Source organism: Balaenoptera physalus (assembly GCF_965194825.1).
Source record: "Balaenoptera physalus genome assembly, chromosome: 6".
NCBI classification, from domain to species: Eukaryota; Metazoa; Chordata; class Mammalia; order Artiodactyla; family Balaenopteridae; genus Balaenoptera; species Balaenoptera physalus.
This window is the reverse complement of record NC_138885.1, coordinates 135,890,028-135,908,373: the sequence shown is the minus strand read 5'-3', so window position 1 is coordinate 135,908,373 and position 18,346 is coordinate 135,890,028. Positions and strand designations below refer to the sequence as shown.

At 57.5% G+C, this 18,346-nt stretch overlaps 1 protein-coding gene across 2 annotated transcripts in view; it reads right to left on the bottom strand.

Annotated features, from left to right (window-relative positions):
• The window catches only part of RAMP1 (receptor activity modifying protein 1), a 51,698-nt gene extending 33,676 nt beyond the window's left edge, over positions 1–18,022 (bottom strand). The window contains exons 1-2 of one of the 2 annotated variants that reach the window (XM_082465292.1): positions 18,004–18,022; positions 799–937 (exon numbers count right to left, since the gene is read on the bottom strand). In XM_082465292.1, the coding sequence (XP_082321418.1) occupies positions 799–923 (125 nt within the window). In that variant the 5' untranslated portion in view covers positions 924–937; positions 18,004–18,022. Of the gene's footprint in view, positions 1–798; positions 938–17,508; positions 17,663–18,003 lie in introns of those variants that run through there. The other variant, XM_082465291.1, reaches the window with a different exon arrangement.
• Between the last annotated feature and the right edge of the window lie 324 nt (positions 18,023–18,346).

The window sequence follows — 18,346 nt, the reverse complement described above, 5'->3', positions numbered from 1 at the left end:
GGCTGGAAACCCGCAGACACGCTGCGGACCCTGCTTGCCTGGCAGGGTCGGCCGCCCACCTGTGATCTCGGCATCTGGCGGGTATTTCTCTTTGCCTTTACTCGCCCACTGGAGCCCTCAGATGCCCCCGGGCCCTGAACGCTGAAGCAGAAACACAACCTGGGATAGCGACTGCAGACATGCCAAGTTCTGATCTTTGCTCCATTAGACGGAAGGGACCGGGCCTGGGCGGGGAGAGACGCCGACCCCGCTGAGGGGCCGAGAGGCCAGGGATGAGCCCTGTGGGGCAGGAAGAAAGACGTCTTGGCAGAAGGACTGAGTCAGGAAGGCGAAGGGGCTCAGCTCGAGCTGGGCCGCCCACGGTTCCAGGAAGCGCCGAGCCCCGAGCAGGCAGGAAGGACAGCCCTGGCCAGACCATGGGGATGGAGGGAAGCTGCGGGTACAGCCCTGCCCTCGGGGGCTCCTGTCACAGGGACTCGGTCCGGCCGCTCGACCTTACTCCCGGCTACCGGCCTCTCAGACCGGACAAGGTCCAAAGGGAACCCCCCGCCGCCTGCCACGCTGGCGCCCGCCACCCACCGTGACGCCAGGTCGCCGCGCTCAGGCCTCCTCCACCCCGCCGTCCACGCTCACGTGGCAGGGGCGCCCTTCTTCGCCCTCACCCTGGTCCTGGCCCGTGGCGCATCCACACCCTGGACTTCGGTGAAGCACCGCAACCGTGGCCTTGAGGGAAACCCTCTCACGGGGCCCGCGGCCCCGCCCCCCGACACGCCCCACACGCCGGAGACGCGGACTCACCCGATGGTCTTGCCCCAGTCGCACCACAGCGGCCTCCCGACGGCCTCCATGTCCACCTGGAACTGGGCGAGGCAGAGCTCGTGGAGGAGGGTGCTGAAGGTGGCGTCCTGGCAGGCGGTGGCCATGAAGAGGTGGCTCGCTGCAACGACAGCCCCCAGACGACGGTCACCCTCCGGCCTCGCCGGGCCCGCCTGCCCCCGCTGCGGGTCAGGGACTCTTCTGTCCACAGCCCACATCCCTCGGGGCTCCCAGCCCAGGGCCCGCCAGGGAGCCCCGTCTGACTCTGAGGCCACCAGGATGCCCTGGGGTCCCCGTGATCCCCGGAGGGGGCGTCTAGGCTCCAACTGGATCATTTCTTCATCAGTTGTTTCGGGGCCCAGCAAAGGCCCTGCCTGCTAATAGCGGGTCTGATGACGATGTCTCCCTGGGTGACAGAGACAGAATGGGGACCGCACTTCCTCTTGTCCGGGGCACAGGGTCTGACTCTCACACCACTCCCGACATGGTTCCCAAGGCCTGCACTTCACAGACATGGAAACTGCGGCCGCGAGAACAGCTTGCTGGGACCGGACCCTGGTTCATCACCCGCGAGGCCACGAGGCCTCTGCCCGGGAGTGAGGAGGAGGAATTCGCCCGCCCCAGGGAGGGCCAGCGGCACAGGGTCCTGGAGACCGCCGCCCGCCCCTCTTCCTCCGGCTCGTGTGGGCTGGGCCGCAGCACCCAGCACCCAGCTCACATCCTCTGTGTGTGGATGTTCAGCAGTTAGAAACCACCAGCAGACAAACTGTCACGTGAAATGTTTCTACCCTCCCGCCTTGATGAAGGTACAGTTAGAAATTACAAATGGTCGAGCAGTGCCCTGCACAAAGCAAAATTCACTCATTTCCCCCAAGCCCAAGACTGGCTCCCGTGGATGCCAGGCAGGTGAGGAAGCTTCTCCCCTGGGTCCTCCCCCCGCCAGGCCTCCTCCCCCTCCCGTTCTTCAGGCTGAACGTCCACTGTCCACCTTCTTGCCCCTCTTAGGGGTGGGGTCGGGCTCCTTGCATTCCCTGCTTGGGCTCTGCCTGCAGGGCACCCACCCGCCCCGCCCCACCCCACCGGCAGGCCCTTCCAATCCCTGGGAGGAAGGGCTGCGCTGGGAATTCTTGGACTCGGGGACATGGGTGGACGACAAGCTGCCACTTGAGGCGCTCAGGCCTGGTAGGGGTGTGCGCTCAGGTGGGAGCCCCTGGCCCCTCGGACTCCTCCCCCTCTGCCTCTGTCTTCCCAGAGTAAAATGCAGAGGAGCTGGTACTCCAGTCCCTAGAATATTTTGGCGCTGCTCAAAGCTCTTTACGACTACCCTGGGGTGGGGTCCTATGGTGATCATCGACTTACAGATGGGAACTGGGGATTCGGGGTTCAGAAACAGGCCCAAGGTCCGAGCACTGGAAGCGGTGTAGACTAGACTGAACTAACCTTGCCTCCTTCGGGGCCTGCACCCAGCCAACTCCCAGGCCGCGAGGCTCGGGACCAGGCCGGAAGCAGGAAGCAGGAAGTGGGGCAGAAGGCCTGACCTGTCCTCTGCTGCAGATCTCGGGGAGGGGGTAGGTGAGGAAGGTGGGGGGTGGTCAGAGAGGTGGTGACGGCAGGGGTGGGAAGAGCCATTCTAGTGTGTGACTCTGGGGGCTCAAGAGTTAGTGCATGGGGGGACGAGGTGGGGGGATGGGTAGGTAGGTGGATGGATGGATGGGTAAATGGGTGGGTGGGTGGATGGCTGAGTGGCTGGGCAGGTGGACACTAGGGTAGATGAAGGAGTTCACACACCACAGACGGGGCTCTGACTGGCCCACGGTGGGCAGAACGGAGAGCCGAACGGGAAGCTGAAGGCCCAGCCGGGGCGGAGGGGCGGACGGGCTCTCAGAGGAAGCCTGTGGACTTGGGGAGGAGCAGGTGGACACTGGTGCTGGTGACAGGTAACAGAGCCGACGGGCTGCCTTAATCAGAAGCGAAGGGCAGGCTGCCCCTGGGGGCCGGGAGGGCAGGCCGGGCACAGGAGCCCCTCGAAGGCAGGAGGACAGTGCTCTGTCCCCGCCCCGCCAAGAGCCTGAGGCGAGGCGGCTGGCGGGGGGGCCCCGGGGCCTCTGCAGGGCACTCACCTCCTGCCAGAGCCTGTGCCCCTGGACGCCGGGCCAAAGTGCGCAAGAGCCGTCCCCTCCCAGCACCGCTGGTTCTCAGCACGGCGGGGACTGGTGGCCAGTGACAAGCACACCGGGTCCGGGCAGGGTCGGAGGCTTGGGGTCGGGGAGGGCTGCGGTCGGAGGGAGCCACGACGAGGCCTCTCTGGTGTCCCGGGGGACGCGATGGCGGGGGCTCCACGCGCCTCTCCAGGATCCCCGTGACGGCCCCGCGCCCCTGGATTCCACGTCCGTCCCCTGACACGTGACGGGGTGGGAGGCTAACGAGCCCATTTACCTAATTTCAGTGACAGACTGCAGGCTGGACACATCTCGGCAGGGGGGCCAAGCTAACCAAGTGACATTTCATAGCAGTAAAAGTACAACTCTGTGATTAGTTACAAATAAAACCCCGAACGCAGGGAACCCACGGCACACGGAAGTGGAGGTGAGGCCAGCGGCCCAAGCTGGAAGCAGCCTCGGGCTGCACCTGCCTGCGCGCTGAGGTGCCTCCTCCCGCACCCGCCGCCTGGAGGGTCCCACCGTCCCCCAGGCCTGGACAGGCAGGCTGGGTGCCTGGAAGCCGGTCAGATGGGGAGGACCCCCGGGGTTTGTAGCTCGAGAAGCCGGGAGTAACGGGAGCGGGGGGAACGGGGAAGATGAAAGGCTGGCAAGAGGGAAAGCCCTTCGGAGGAGCCCCCAGGAGAGGACCCGCCCTCGACACCCTGGGAAGGGGCGCCCGGCTGGGGGTGAAGGAGTGAGGCTCCCGGGGCGCTCAGGGGGCCGGGGAGGGAGACGCGGGAGCCTCTGAAAGCCCCTGAGTTCACGCCGCTTCCCAGCAGCCCGGGTGTGGCCCCCTCAGGGTCCACAGGGCACGGCACGTGCACCCGAGGGCCAGCCGCGGGGAAGGGGCTGCTCCCCACCCCTGCCCTCTCAGGACACCCCGAGGAAGCCCACCTGCGGGGAGAGGAAGCGCCAGGGGCCGCAGGTAGCTCGGGGAGGCTTAGACACAGACGCACGGGGGAGCTGCAGCCTCACTCTGAAGGCCGGTCGCCCCTCCGTGTCCCACCCCCCGCCCCTCACTGCTCCTGGCATCCGCTCTGCGCTCCCCACCTGGACCGCCCTTCCTGGCAAAGCTCAGGCTCAAATGTCGCCCGTCCTCCTCCCTAAGGTCCCAGCACCACCCCCCCACCTCCGCATCTAGTGCCTTGTTTAGGGCTGGCGGAACCACTTTGCTGTCCTCTCCTCGCCCACTCTTTCTGACTCACGCGGATGTCCTCCCTGGTACCCAGCGGCTCTGCATGTTAATATTTGTCAGGTGAACCAGATGGTGGCGCCCAGTGTACCAGTGGATATTCTGCGTGGGAGTGAAGCATGGTGCCTCGGACCGTCCCAGGGAGGGTCAGGAAGCGCGGCGGGCTCCCCTCCTGCTCTGGAAGGGCTGGTTTACAGCGAACGAAGATGAACGCGCATCTCAGGGCGCTGGGTGCTCGTGACAGAAAGCAATGGGCTGACGTGGGCACTGGAGAGATCTGATCTAAGGGAGCTGGGTGGCTCCCGAGTCCCTGGAAGGTCAGGGAAGCAGGGGCCCACCAGCCCCAGAGTTAGTGCGCCGGGTGGGTGGAGGGCCAGAGGCCGAGGGCCTGGTTGGAATGGGCTCCGAGGGACGTGTCCTCAGGCCACAGTCCCCCCGTGAGGGGGTCCCTCCCTGACGCTCGGGTCGGCCTCCTGCTGCTGCCCCCTCCTCTGGGCCGCACACATCCGGCAGCCACGTGCCCCCGCCCGGCCGGCTCAGGCCCTGAGCGGCCACCCTGCCCTTCGGCCTCAGGGGTCACACTCTAGCCCGCACGGTCTGTGCGCTGCCCTGCCCTGGGCTGGCTGCAGGGCCTGCCCTGTGGCCTTGACCCGGCCTGGCTCTGGGCTGGTCCCTGGGCGGCAGCTCCCACCTCTCTGTGAGCCACTGTCTGCCTCCCAGGGCGGGACCTCTGCTCCTGGGAAACAGACACCCACACCCCGCTGCCCCTGCTCTCCTGCACCCACACCCCGCTGCCCCTGCTCTCCTGCACCCACACCCCGCTGCCCCTGCTCTCCTGCACCCACACCCCGCTGCCCCTGCTCTCCTGCACCCACACCCCGCTGCCCCTGCTCTCCTGCACCCACACCCCGCTGCCCCTGCTCTCCTGCACCCACACCCCGCTGCCCCTGCTCTCCTGCACCCACACCCCGCTGCCCCTGCTCTCCTGCACCCACACCCCGCTGCCCCTGCTCTCCTGCCCTGGGGGAGCCCAGAGCCTGGCTGCTCTCTTTGCGGTCGTTCCTGCAACTGGGACGAGGCTGGGCAAGCTGTCTGAGTGAATCTGGAACCCAGTTTCATTTCTAAGTAGAGGAGAATGACACTTAGATTTTTTTTTTTAAAAAAGAGCCTGATGTGGTTTCTTTCATTGGAAAGAGAGGAAACGTTATGGTTTTAACACTGAATAAAATTGCCCAAAGTTTTAAAACCAGCTGTTTGGGGCCAGATGGGTTCCAATCCTGTGTGACTGCAAATTTAATCATTCATAACTCATGTCTTTAAAAGGCCGAGTGCAAGGCTGCCAGGCAGACAGCAGCGAGTCGAGGCAGGACTTTCCCTGGCGTCGGCATCGTTCAGTTCAGTGAGCCTGGGGGCGCCTAGAGAAACAGCTGGAAAATGTCCCTGACGGGAGGAGAAATGGCAGTGAGATCCCTACGGCCATGTGCCCGGGGCCAGAAAGATGGGGCGGCAGGCTCCCCACGGGGGACCTCGGGGCTCTGGGGCATTTGGGTTTTCTAACGAGAGATGAGGGCCGAGAAGTGAGGACCTGATAGGTCTCATTTCATGCCTGTGCCCTTGGCCTGTGGCTGCACGTCTGCGGGACGGGCCCATCCTGCTGCCACTCATCCCACCCCACGTTTGCAGAGATGGAGCCGCAGACTCACACGGTCCTCCCAGAGCTGGGGTGACCGGTGGGAGGTGAGCCAAGGGAAGGGCACCTGCTGGGGGGCCTGCTTGTCAGAGTGACCGGCTGGGGGCTGAATTCAGAGCCCGTGAGCCTCCAGGGCCCCCAGCACACTGCCCACCCCCACCCCCAGGCCAGGCCCAGAGGAGGCCTCGCCACCTCTCGGCCACAGTTTCTTTCTCTGTGAAATGGGAACATCCCACACCAGGTGGGCAAACAGGGCTGGCTTCCAGAAGACGTGTTCACAGAATCAACCCCACCTCAAGACGAGTGGCCCTCCCTGTGGATTTGCAAACTGAGGGGCCCTTAGCGACTCACAGGAAGTGCCAGCCTGACCCCAGGGCCCAGCAGGGGTGATGGGAGGGGGCAGGAGGGGGAGGGGACAAAGGCATGGGACACTTCTGGAGGTGACGGATATACATGCTCACGGTCTTGAGTCCACGGGGGTGTATACCTATGCCAGAACCTTCCAAATGATACACTTTAAACATATTCAGTTTATTCTATGTCAATTAGACCTCAGTAAAAACAATAAATCTGAAGGGAATGTCAACAGTGGGTTATCTCTGAGTGGTGTAATTACAGATGATCTTTATTTTCTGCTTTATGCTTTTCTACATTTTCCACAGGTTAAAAGTATAATTTCTAAAATATTCTCTCTGTATTCTGTCCAGACCTTTTCCTAATAGCTATCGGAAAAATCCTTGCTCGTCATGTTCTTGCTGAGTCACTTTTTGCTCACCCAGCTAGGGCCAGCAGGGTGAAAACCACCCACTTCCAGGACTCTCCTGGGTACAGCCACTTGGGAGCCAAATGCCCAGGCAGCTACATGCCTGGCCTGTCAGTGAATGCCCCAGAGGATGATGTAAACAGAACTTGGTTTGAACATGTTACCTTCAGCCTTTCTCAGTCTACTCTGGAAAAAGAAAACAAAAACCCAAACGACAAAATGAAAAAACAAGAACTCTGTGTGTCCAGTAAAATCTCCTACTCAACCCTCAAGGCCCAGCGAACCATCACCTCCTCTGCCCTGCTCAGCGCAGAGCCGTCTCTGACCGTGCATCGCGCCGTCTCCTAACCCTTGGTTAGCCACCGCGGCGCCTTGGAGACTGCGTCTCCTGCACACCCAGCGCGGGCCCTCAGCAGGCTTCTGGCTGACGGCACACTCACTGAAGGAGCAGATGTGCTGCGGCACACCGCACTCCTGGCCAGGGACAGCTCTCTTAACTTTCCAGGTCTGTTCTAGCTTCTAGAAAGCTCAGAGTGGTTTGGGCCTCAACCTGTCCTCAGCCAGCATCTTGTGAGATGCTTCTCTCTCCTCCCTGCTTAAATACTCTGTTGATTTTATCCCCTTCTGGAGGGTTTTGGGGACTGCGTAATGTGATACCAGGTCATATTTTGGTGCCTTAAGGTACCTGTGTGTCTATCAAGAGCCACTGTCTGTATTCTTTTTGGAAGCAAGTTGGTATAAATGGATAGAATGCAGATCAGGCTCTAGATCGGTTACACATCAATTGCAAAAGGCCTGCTACTTCCCCTCCCACTGTCACATGCTGGGAAAGCCCCATCGAGGGTGGTGACAACTGCAGCTCACGTGGCCAGCTCCTGTCCTAAGCCCTCTACGGGCATTAGCTTATTTAATCCTTGCAAGTAATCAACAGGGCAGGTATTATTCTCCCATTTTACACATGGGGACAGAGGGGCCCTGAGAGGTTAGGTAACCTGCTCAGAGTCACACAGCCCAGGAGTGGTGGAGCTGGGGTGCAACCCCTGGCATGCTCATCTCAGACCACGTGGGAGAGATGGTGAGGGTGGCCACCTCAGTGCCAGAGACCCTGAAAGCAGCCCCAAAGGTTATAGATAATCGATGTCCGCTGAGGCTTTGAGAGCCTCGAACCAAGTCACCTCTGCAGTCTGGCTTCCCCAGGGCCACCTCCCCATGAGCGGCCTGGAGGGGTCTCACTGGAGAGGTGGGAGTCCCATGAGATGGATGCCTGGCCGTGTGTAGGTGCCCCGAAGAACACGAGGTCAAGCCAAGAGCCAACGGCCGAGCTGCCTCTCCTCCCGGCACCGGGGCCTCCTAGTCCCAGGGGACCAGCACTCTCTATCTGAGCAGGTACAGCCGACTCAAGCCCATTGCTCCCACTAAAATCACTGGTGTCCTTAAGGAACACGTGGTGCCGTCAGAGGAAAGCAAAAGGATTTTCATGATTTTAGAAACTAACTTCAACATCTCACTTGTTAAGGGAGTCTACCTTTGCGTGATTTTCTGACACGCAGATGAATCGCCGCACAGCGACTGGAGAAGCACGTCCCAGCGACCTTACTGACAGGGGCTGGGCCACGAGAGCCTGGAGACGACCTCTCTAGAGGATGGAGAACCTGGGGCCCAAGCGAGGAGCTCCCCAGCCCATCCGAGTGCCCATTCCTGCCGCCCGCGAGTCGGGTTCTCCTGAACCGGCTCCATCGGTCACCACGCTCCATCGGTGGTGGGCCGGAGGGCCCCTGTGCCAGCCCCTGAGTGGGTGCCGTGGTCCCTCCAGCATTCCCCACGTGGCCCCTGGGCGTCTCCCCACTGCCAGGCTCCGTCACACTGAACTTCCTCTAGAGCGAAAGCCCCTCGGCTTCCCCTGAGCTCTTCCTCTCCCGTCTCTGTTCCACCTAACGCCCTCTCTCTGCAGGAGGTCAGCTGGTCCAGCTCGCCCCCTGTCCCAGGATGCTCTCCATGCCTGGCAAGGGTAATTCCCGCCCTTGCCACCCTCTGAGCAGCCAGTCAAGGGCTGAGAGAGAGGAGGGCCAGGGGCCCTTCCATTTCCCCCTCAAGCAGCAACTTGCTCCAACGAAGCCCTCACCTAGAAGGTTCTCCTGACTGTCACCTGATTTTGATCCTTGTGGTCAGCCTGCAGACCCACCGGCCCCTTGCTCTGGCCCAGGGATGCTGCTTCTCCTCCCTCCCCTCCTTGAAGTGCCTGCTCTGTGCTGGATGTGGGAGGACCTGTCAATGTGTCCCCTGAATCCATGAGAAAATAGCATGCTAAATCAGATCAAACACCTAAGCGATGCAGAATAACATCCAAAAGGTGGGCAGTGGAGTCACACAAATGTAAGACCAAAAAATAAGAAAGCACAGTATCATCCCTGACAAAGTTGAATTCCACCTGGAAAGAAATAAAGGGCATCCCACACCCATCAGGACAGCTACCATCAAAAAACCAGGAAAGAACAAGTGCTGGTTAGGATGTGGAGAAGTCAGAACCCTTGTGCACCGTTGGTGGGACTGTAAAATGGTGCAGTTACTGTGGAAAACAGTATAGCAGTTCCTCAAAATAGTAAACATAGAACTACCATATGATCCAGCAATTCCACTTCTGGGTATTTACTCAAGAAAATTGAAAACAGGGTCTCTAAGAGATACTTGCACACCTGTGTTCATAGCAGCGTTATTCACAATAGCCAGAAGGTGGACGCAATCCAGGTGTCATCGATAGATGAATGGATAAACAAAATGTGGTATATACACAGGAGGGAACATTATTCAGCCTTAAAAAGGAAGGAAATTGTGACACATGCCATAGCATGAATGAACCTTGAAGACACTATGCTAAGTGAAAGAAGCCAGTCACAAAAAGACAAACACTATATGATTCCAATTCACGTGAGGTACTTACAGGAGTCAGAATCAGAGAGACAGAAAGTAGAAAGGTGGTTGCCAGGGGCTGGGGGAAGGGGATGGGGCGTTAGTGCTTCATGGGCAGAGTAACGTTTTGGGACGATGTAAAAGTTCTGGAGGTGGATGGTGCCAATGACTGCAGGACAATGTGAATAGCCTCAATGCCACAGAACTGTAACTTAAAATGGTTAAGATGGTCAATTTTATATGTATTCTACCACAATTAAAAGTAAAAAAATAAAATTAAAAAAACAATAAAGAGGACACAGAAGGTTATGCTATAAGAACCCCTCACGTGGACGTGCCTGGCAGGGATTAGGTGTGTGAATTCCGCACTGTCCCAGTGGCACAGAGCGTGCGGGAACTCAGCGGCAGAAAACTGAGTCAGAGAAGCAGCGTGGGGCTGAAGCACAGCGCTCACAGCCCTGACACAGCTGGGGGGCTACGATGAGGAAGGATACGTACGTAACATAGTTTAAGATGATAGCTAGACTCAACACATAAAAACTCCACACTCGGGAGTTCCCTGGCGGTCCAGGGGTTAGGACTCGGTGCTTGCGCTGCTGAGGGCCCGGGGTTTGATCCCTGGTTGGGGAACTAGGATCCTGCAAGCTGCTCAGCACGGCCAAAAGACAAACAAACAAACAAAACTCCACACTCTTCTTGTGGGTTTAGGGGCCTTTTACAAAAGGGAAATTCTGCGAGGCCCAGAAGGAGGCCTTCACGCACGCTAAGCCGTGGTGGTGGTGGTCTACGACTCCTCCCCGACCACAGTGTCGGGGGAGAAACCAAAAGGCTGAGTCACTGGGGTTGTTAAAAACTTGCTTCCAAATAAGTCATATTTTAAGAGGATATAAAACCCACAAAGACAGAAAATCAAGAAAATATTAACAACGGGCACAAGACAGAAAGAAACTCAGGGGATGCAGCCATGATGCCCAAGAACAAGCTTCATTCCTGAAAAAGGGAGAACAAAAACAAGTGGATTTGGCATTCAAGGGAAACGAACTGCTTCTTCTGGGGGGAGGGGGAGGGGTCTAATAACAGAGATAAATCACTGTCTCTTCTGATCGAGAGATGACAGGAAAATGCCAATTCACAACACTGGACCAGAAATGGCAAACATATGTCCACAGATACAGTGGGAAATAGAAGAATAAGATACGTACCTATATTAATGATATATTGGATAAAACGGACACGTTCACAGGAAAATGTGAAACATTATCACCATAAGAGACAGGAAACCCAAGAGGACCAAGACTCACGGAAGACACTGAAAACGTCCTCAGTCACCTTCCCTGCCAGACAGGGCCCCACTCGATGGTTCTGCAAGTGAAAATGAAGATCCTTCAGGTCCTGGAGGACCTCTTTTGGGAAGAAACCCCAGTGCTGTTAATAAAACCCACCAAAGAAAGTGCAGAGCAATCTCACTTAGGAATAGCAAAGCATAACTCAGAATAAGCAGTGGGCAACAGACTCCCAAGTCTGCTGAAAGGCAGCACAGGGACCCAAGGAACACTCCATTCATCCCAGAAATGCAGGAAGATTCACACTGGCGAACCCCCTCTCCACCTGGGGCCCCATTTCCCCAGTGCCAGCAGCCCGCCCCTCAAGGAGGGAATTCAGAGCTCTGCATGCTGCCAAGGACGAAATGATTCTTCCTTAACATCATAAAAGAGTATTTCACACATGGAAAGAAGACTCATTCTCTATCCCTTCCCCTCCCCATCCCTAGCAAAGATAAAATAAAATTAAAAAAGCATCTTGCCCAAAGGAGAAAGACTGAAGGTTTGAGGCCCTGTTGCCCTCAGCCAGGAATGAAGGGAGGCAGCTGCGGCCACACCCCCTACTCAGCAGAGAGTCACCCTCCAACCCAGCTGGAGCAGGGAACCAAGAGGGTCAACATGGGGAGGAGGTGATCACCCGCCCTTACAGATGATCTAATGATCTATCTGAAAAAGCCAAGGGGGAGAAGGCCGAAAACAAAACAAGAAGCTGGCACTGTTAGAAACCACCACGCGCACCAAGACGGCCAAGCGTAAAACAAATGCACAAAACAGGAGCTTATGTTCCAGCAACGACCAGATAGAAGATAAATTGGGGGAGATATCCCAGTCATAGTAGCAGCCAAAAAACACAAGATTTCTAGAAATTGAACAAGTAATCTGCAGGAGAAAAGGAATCCTGTGGGTGGGGTGGAGGACAGACTGCTGTTTCCTGAACAGGTGGTCTTGTTAAAATCCTCCCAGATCAATCAACAAATCAGGGCAATCACCATTTAAATCCCAACAGCCATTTAGCTAGAAAATCAGCAGACATTCCAGATGAATCAAAGATCTGCATGTCTAAAACCCTGGCACGCCGGAGGAGACCCTCAGTAGGCACGCGCTCTGGTTGAGCCCTCTCTGCATCTTCTCAGAGGACCTGACCTTCTCCAGGTTGCACTAGCTGTCACCTCTTCCACACTCGCCCCCGCCAACTGCCCTCCCCAGTCTCTGTCTCAGCCTCTCCTCGGCCTCGGCCTCCCCTCCCCGGCCTCCCTCGGGAGCCTGTTCCCCTCCTGCATCCACACCCCCGGGGCCATCCCTTCTATCCGAGGCTCTCACACCATCTTGACACGGATGCCGCCCCAGACGTCTCTCCCAGCCACACTTCTTCTGTGCCCTGCAGACACCTGCCTACTTGCCACCATCCCTGAGTGTCCAAGGGGACGTGTCACCCAACGTGGCTGCTGTGGATAGGGCCGCCAGCTTTAGCAAATAAAACTACAGGACGCCCAGTTAAACTTGAATGGCAGGTAAACGAGTTCTTTTTAGTATAAGTATGTCCCAAATATTGCTTGAGACACTCTTATACTAAAACGCTTTGTCGCTTCACTGACACGGAATTTAACCGGGGGCCCTGTGACTTCCTGGAGGCCTCGGCCGTGATACTCCAGCTGTCCGGCCTCTGCCCGCTAGGTGCCCAGCTGTTCTGCATTCCTCGCTGCTGCCTCCCTTCCCACGCCCGAGCCCTCTGTCCACCTGTGGAACCCTCTGGAGCCTCTCCACTCCTTCCAGCTCAGCCCCACCTTCCCTCGCCCTGTCTCCCACGCCCAGCCCCCGCCCAGCCCCCGCTGAGCTCCAGCACAGCAGCCCAGGGCTCTTTAAACCATGTGTTCCATCTCGTCACCGCGTTTAATATCCTCCAGGTCTGCCCGTTGCCCTTGCAATGAAATGTGAACTGCTCCCCTTGGCCCAGAGGATCGGGTCCTCCTGTAGCTTGGCTCAAAGCCCTCTTCCCCTCATGCGTCCATCACAAAGGCTTCTGGAAAGTTCCAAGAACCAAGGCCTTTGCATAACTGTCCTTGTGCTCTGGAGCGCTCTTCCCGACTCCCTGGGGCTTGAGATCAGGGGCCCCGCCGCCCGCGGCTTACTTCTTTCTGCATAGATGGCACCCTTCGCGTACGTGGCTCAACGGGAGCACGGCTTCTCAGCCTTGGCACCATGGGCGTTTTGTGCTGGACCCTTCTTCGTGTGGGGCTGCAGCGGGCAGCCCCCAGCACTAGGCTGTGTAGCGGCACCCCTGGCTTCTACCTACTAGAAGCCCCTTCCAGGCCTAACACTCTGGGGCCCACTTGTGTCCTGCACCAGGTAGAAGTTACCAGGAGAAATCAGTGCCTCCCCGGTGCTCCCTTATCTGCTCCTCCGCCCAGCCCGCAGCCATCCTTCCTCTCGCAAATGGACCCTGGAATCTTCTGGAGGCAATAAAGGCACATGCGGAGAGGACCAACCTGGGGTGTCAGTGTCACCAAGCTTCTGTTACCTGACTACGCCTTTCAGGCCTCTTCCCCCGGAACACGGGTTTGCTATGTGATACGTGAACTGCTTTCATTCCAGCCGACAATTGGCCTGAGTCTGTGACAGTAAGGCAGGCGTTATCATTCAGTCATTTGCTGGGTAAATTGATGCCTTTGGGCCTCCCAGGTGAGGTCTGGCTCAGGAGAACCCTTCCTGGTGAGCCTGTCGGGTGTCGGGGTGCAGAGCCCCGGGGAGCAGGGTGGGCGCCGCCCGGCTTGGCCGCGGAGGGCAGAGGGATGCGGGCCAGGTCTCTGGTCCCACAGAATCGACCGTGGGAACTGCACCCGGGAGGGAGGGCGCAATCGTGGAGGGAAATAAAGGAGACACTGTGAGGCCTAATGAGGAATAAATAAGAACGGCCTGGCTGTGATGCGACGCTCGGGCCCGCGGGGTCCCCTGCTCCCCGGCCGAGACCTGGCAGTGGGTCCTGCTCCAGTGAAGCTGCTTAGAGTCTGTGTTTTGAATGATGACTGAAGTGATGTCTTTCGATGTCAAAGAAAATACTAAAATAAAACAATCTTAGGGGAAAAACTTTTTTCTCCACCGACAACAATACCGTCATTATGTTACAAAGAATAAGTTCTTGTTTAGGTTGGGAGCCTCCTCTTGCCGCTGTGTTGACATAACCCTCCTCACTAAGAACAAACACATTCTCTAGAAATGTTACCCAGACCCAAGGTCATCCATCCTGGAGCAGGGAGGGCTGGTGCCAAGGACATCCCTGTAGGGGCTCCGTGTGTGTTGTGTGTGTGTGTGTGTGTGTGTGTGTGTGGAGGGCTGGTGGCTGGGGCCTGGGGACAGGACCGAGCCCCATCAGCATCGTGTTTTTCTCCATTTGCCAGGAAGAAAGTGCAGAGCAGGGGCGGGTGGGCACAGGGCCAGGGTAGGTGCTAAGGCCACAGCAGCCGCCCCATCTCCCCTTCACCCCTCCTAAGGCTGCAGCGTCTCCTCCTCGGGTCTTCCCGGAGTCCCCAGCAGAGCAAGAGGCTCTTGGGCAGGGATCCCACAGCCCTCAGGCGTGTGCCCTTCTCAGAGCCCCGTGAGCCTCTGCCACATATCAGGCACTGTTCTGCAAGGGACACGCCTGGCTCAGATGTGATGGGGTTACAGGATTGAGAAGTTCACCTCTCGGGGCTCAATCTAGGCTCAGTCAGGCTCAATCAGGAGAGGTCTTGTCTGCCTCTGTCGGCTTGGACAGGTGCGCCACTCCCAGTCCCCCGAGGTTCCTGGGATGGGATCTGGCACCCGGCACTCACATCCAGCCGAGAGGAGAGAGTCAGGAGGCTCCAGGAGAAGACCGATTGTTCAGCCTGGGTCCCGTGCTCCTCCCTGAGATGATCCTGGGGGGCGGGCTGGGGCCAGGGCCCACTGAGTGGGGAGCCCTCCGTGCCAGGTGGACCTCGGGAGAGACGGGCTCTGTGCCCGAAGGAGTGGGATGCTGGTGGCCAAACCCGCGGGGCTGCAGGGTCGGCAGCTCAGCATCTTCACTGGAATTCACACCACATGGGGCGCCCACATCGCACACTCTGCCAGACAGCACTTCTGAGTAGAAGCTGTGAAACTGCTTCATTCTGGGAGAAAAAAATCAGGAGGAACAGACTTTCCGAACTAGCTATTTGCCTTAAGTAAGGATTCCACCTACAACATTTCCTTGACGTGTTGCTCCCGCCACTTCCAATGAGGGCACAAACATCTCTCAACAGCCCTGGCCCGGGACTGATACTACGCACGCCGACTGGCACGCGCCTGTGGAAGGAAGACAAAACCCAGAAACTTCTCCCTGCACCTGAACAGAACAGAGAGGGTAAGAAACAAACACACCAGGTCGATTAGCAAAAAGAATCCTTCCGACTTGGACTCCAGGATTAGAACCGCCTCCAGACGTAAAACAGCACGGTAATCTGCAGTAGTCACGTCGACTGCATTTCCTGTGATGCCCCGGTCGGTTCCAAACAGTTATACTTCCATTTATACAGACTCACATATTTCACTAAATATAGCAGCCTTGCAAGAAAACCCCCAACCGCCCCCAGCATGCCAGGGAAGGTGCGTGTTTCCCAGGACAGATGACAGATGAGCTCGTAGAGGACAGTGTCAGCCGGCCCTCCTGAGTAAAGGCGGACTCATAAAAACAGGAGCTTACAATGAAGTCATCATAGACTAACTCTGCGCCCCCTGGAAAAGCCCTTCTTTTCTGATTGATGAAAAATAAGAAATGCCACCTTGTTTTTCTGGGTAGCAAAATCTTCATCACCAAGGAGATCTAGCTCACGTCACCACTTGGGAAGAAAACTGTGTGCTCCTGTAATTCTTCTAATTACCGCTGGGCTCCAATGACACTAATTAACGGATAACCTCATAAAGTTGTGTTTCTTTTTCCAAGATATAACATTAGCCAGACCTTTCAGAATAATGTTAAGATTCTAGGATTTTGAACTTCCACCAGAACATGTATTATTTTCTTGGTAAACAAGGAAGGTCTTTATATGTGACCGTGAAATAGTGTTTTATTTATACAAGCTTTAGAGGGTGCAGTTTCTGGACAGCAGTAAAGAACATTTATTTGTTTATTTACGTTTAAGAAATGAGCCAACCTGGCTCTCTAACTTGCTAAAACAGAAATGTTCATTTCTTAGGAAACTAAAACAGTAAGTTCCACGTCAAGCCCATAGATCCTAATGCAAAAGAAGAGAATAATAATATTATTAGACTGGGCTGGGCTTCCCTGGTGGCACAGTGGTTGAGAATACGCCTGCCAATGCAGGGGACACGGGTTCGAGCCCTGGTCCGGGAAGATCCCACATGCCGCGGAGCAACCAAGCCTGTGCACCACAACTACTGAGCCTGAGCTCTAGAGCCCGTGAGCCACAACTACTGAGGCTGCGTGCTGCAACTACTGAAGCCCGCGCGCCTAGATCCTGTGCTCCGCAACAAAAAGCCACAGCAATGAGAAGCCCGCGCACCGCAACGAAGAGTAGCCCCCGCTCGCCACAACTAGAGAAAGACTGTGCGCAGCAACAAAGACCCAACACGGCCAAAAATAAATAAAATAAATAAATTTATTAAAAAAAAAAAAAAAAAGACTGGGCTTTTCACATAGCTTCAGCCAAAACACTTATGTGGCAAGATCAGCTTTCAGATTACACTCTACTGAAGCAGATACTGAGGGTTTTAGGCAGATCCGACACTCCTTGGCGAATAGGGAGATTGGAATTGCAGCCCCTCTCGTCCCAGACAAGCCCCACGGCCCCAAGCTGCTTCTCCAGCAGCTACAAAGCAGTGTGGTGTCACCCCTTCACGGAGGGGCACCTCGCGGCAGGTGCTTCAGACCGGCATCATCTGTTAGGCAGCCAGGACTCAGGTTTCCCAGGGCTACTGGATTCTTTCACTCTAAAAGACCTATTTAGTTTTTATTAAAAGGTAACTAACTAAATACACGAAATGAGTCCAGCAGTTAAAGCAGTTTAGGAAGGTTGCTTAGCATTTTGTGAAAACATTGTGGACAGGGAAGTGAAGATGACAATTTCTCGTGAAATTTTGCTAAGGCTGGTGCAGGTTCCTGTCACCACGGGGTTTCCATCTACAGTCTCTCAAAACAGAAAGCCGAGCGTGTCCCGCCACCTCACCAAGGGTCCCTCTTTGAACTTCTATTAGCCAGAAGTGACAAGTCAACAACAAACAACAACAAGCTGTGGAGATGTCCCCGAAGAGGACAAAGAACATCTGCAAAGGAGGCTTATTGGCACATCAGCAACTGCTGGCCGTGAGAGAGTCAGATTTTCAGTTTTAACTAATTTTCTAGGTAAACGGCCCGTGTTCTGATTCCGAAACCCTGAAACGGCCGCACCCGCAGCGCAGAGCCGGGAGCAGAGGTGCGGGAAGGGGGCCGCGCGGCCGCCGTTTCCTCCTGAGCCGAGCGCTCCCGTGGGGCCGGGGTGGGGGGAAGCGTCCGACGCTCCAGAGCCCGCGACGCCTCCGAAGCCGCCCGTTCCCCCGAGGGAGGCGCCGCCCGCGGCCCCGTCCCGAGCCGGAGCCGGGGTGGCCGGGACGCCCGCCCTACTCACCCAGGAGCAGCCAGAGGCCGCGCCGCGGGAGGCCGCGCAGGCCCCGGGCCATGTTCGCAGCCGAGTCCTCCCGCCGCGCGCCCCGCCGAGGACTGAGCCCGCCGGTCGGCGCGCCGGGGGCGGGGGCGGGAGCGGAGCGGAGCGGGCGGGGGCGGCGGCAGTGCGGCCCGCCGGGGATGGGGGGCGCCGGGACCCAAAGGGACGGCCGACAGCGGGGGAGCCGGGCTCGCCAGCACCTGCCGGCCGGGGCGCCGGGGCCGAGGCTGAACCTGCGAGGCGACCCGGCCCTCGGCGAGTAGCCCTGAGAGCGCGGAGCGAGCGCGGGGCGGGACCCTTCCCGGGCGAGCGCACACCCGGGCTCCGGGGGACGCTCCTGAAGTGTTTGACAAACAAGACACTTGATTAACTAGGGCGGCTCTTCTAGACAGGGCATCTCCATGTCAACCCGGGCACCATCCCTCCTCCTCTCCCTGGGTTACAACCGCCCACTCCTACCTCGGGGGTCTGCTTTGCAAAAGGCCAAGGCCACCCTTGCTCATCCACCTCTCCCAAGGTGCAGGCACTGGGGATCCTGAGAGGACAAAACCAGTCCCGGGGCCTGGGGAGACTCAGAGTAACCAAAAAAGGACCCACAGGTCCAATGAGGAACTGGAAAGACAAGATGAGGAAGAGGGTGCGGGCGCAGGGGAGGCGGTGCACGGAGGCCCTGAGGCTGGAGGGAAGAGGGCTCTTGGGGGGACAGAAAGGTGGCCCTGGTGGACTTGCTGCCTAGAATGGGTGGTGAGAGGCAGAGGAGGCTGGGAAGCCCTCGTTCTGACTCTGAACTTGTGTAAAAAGA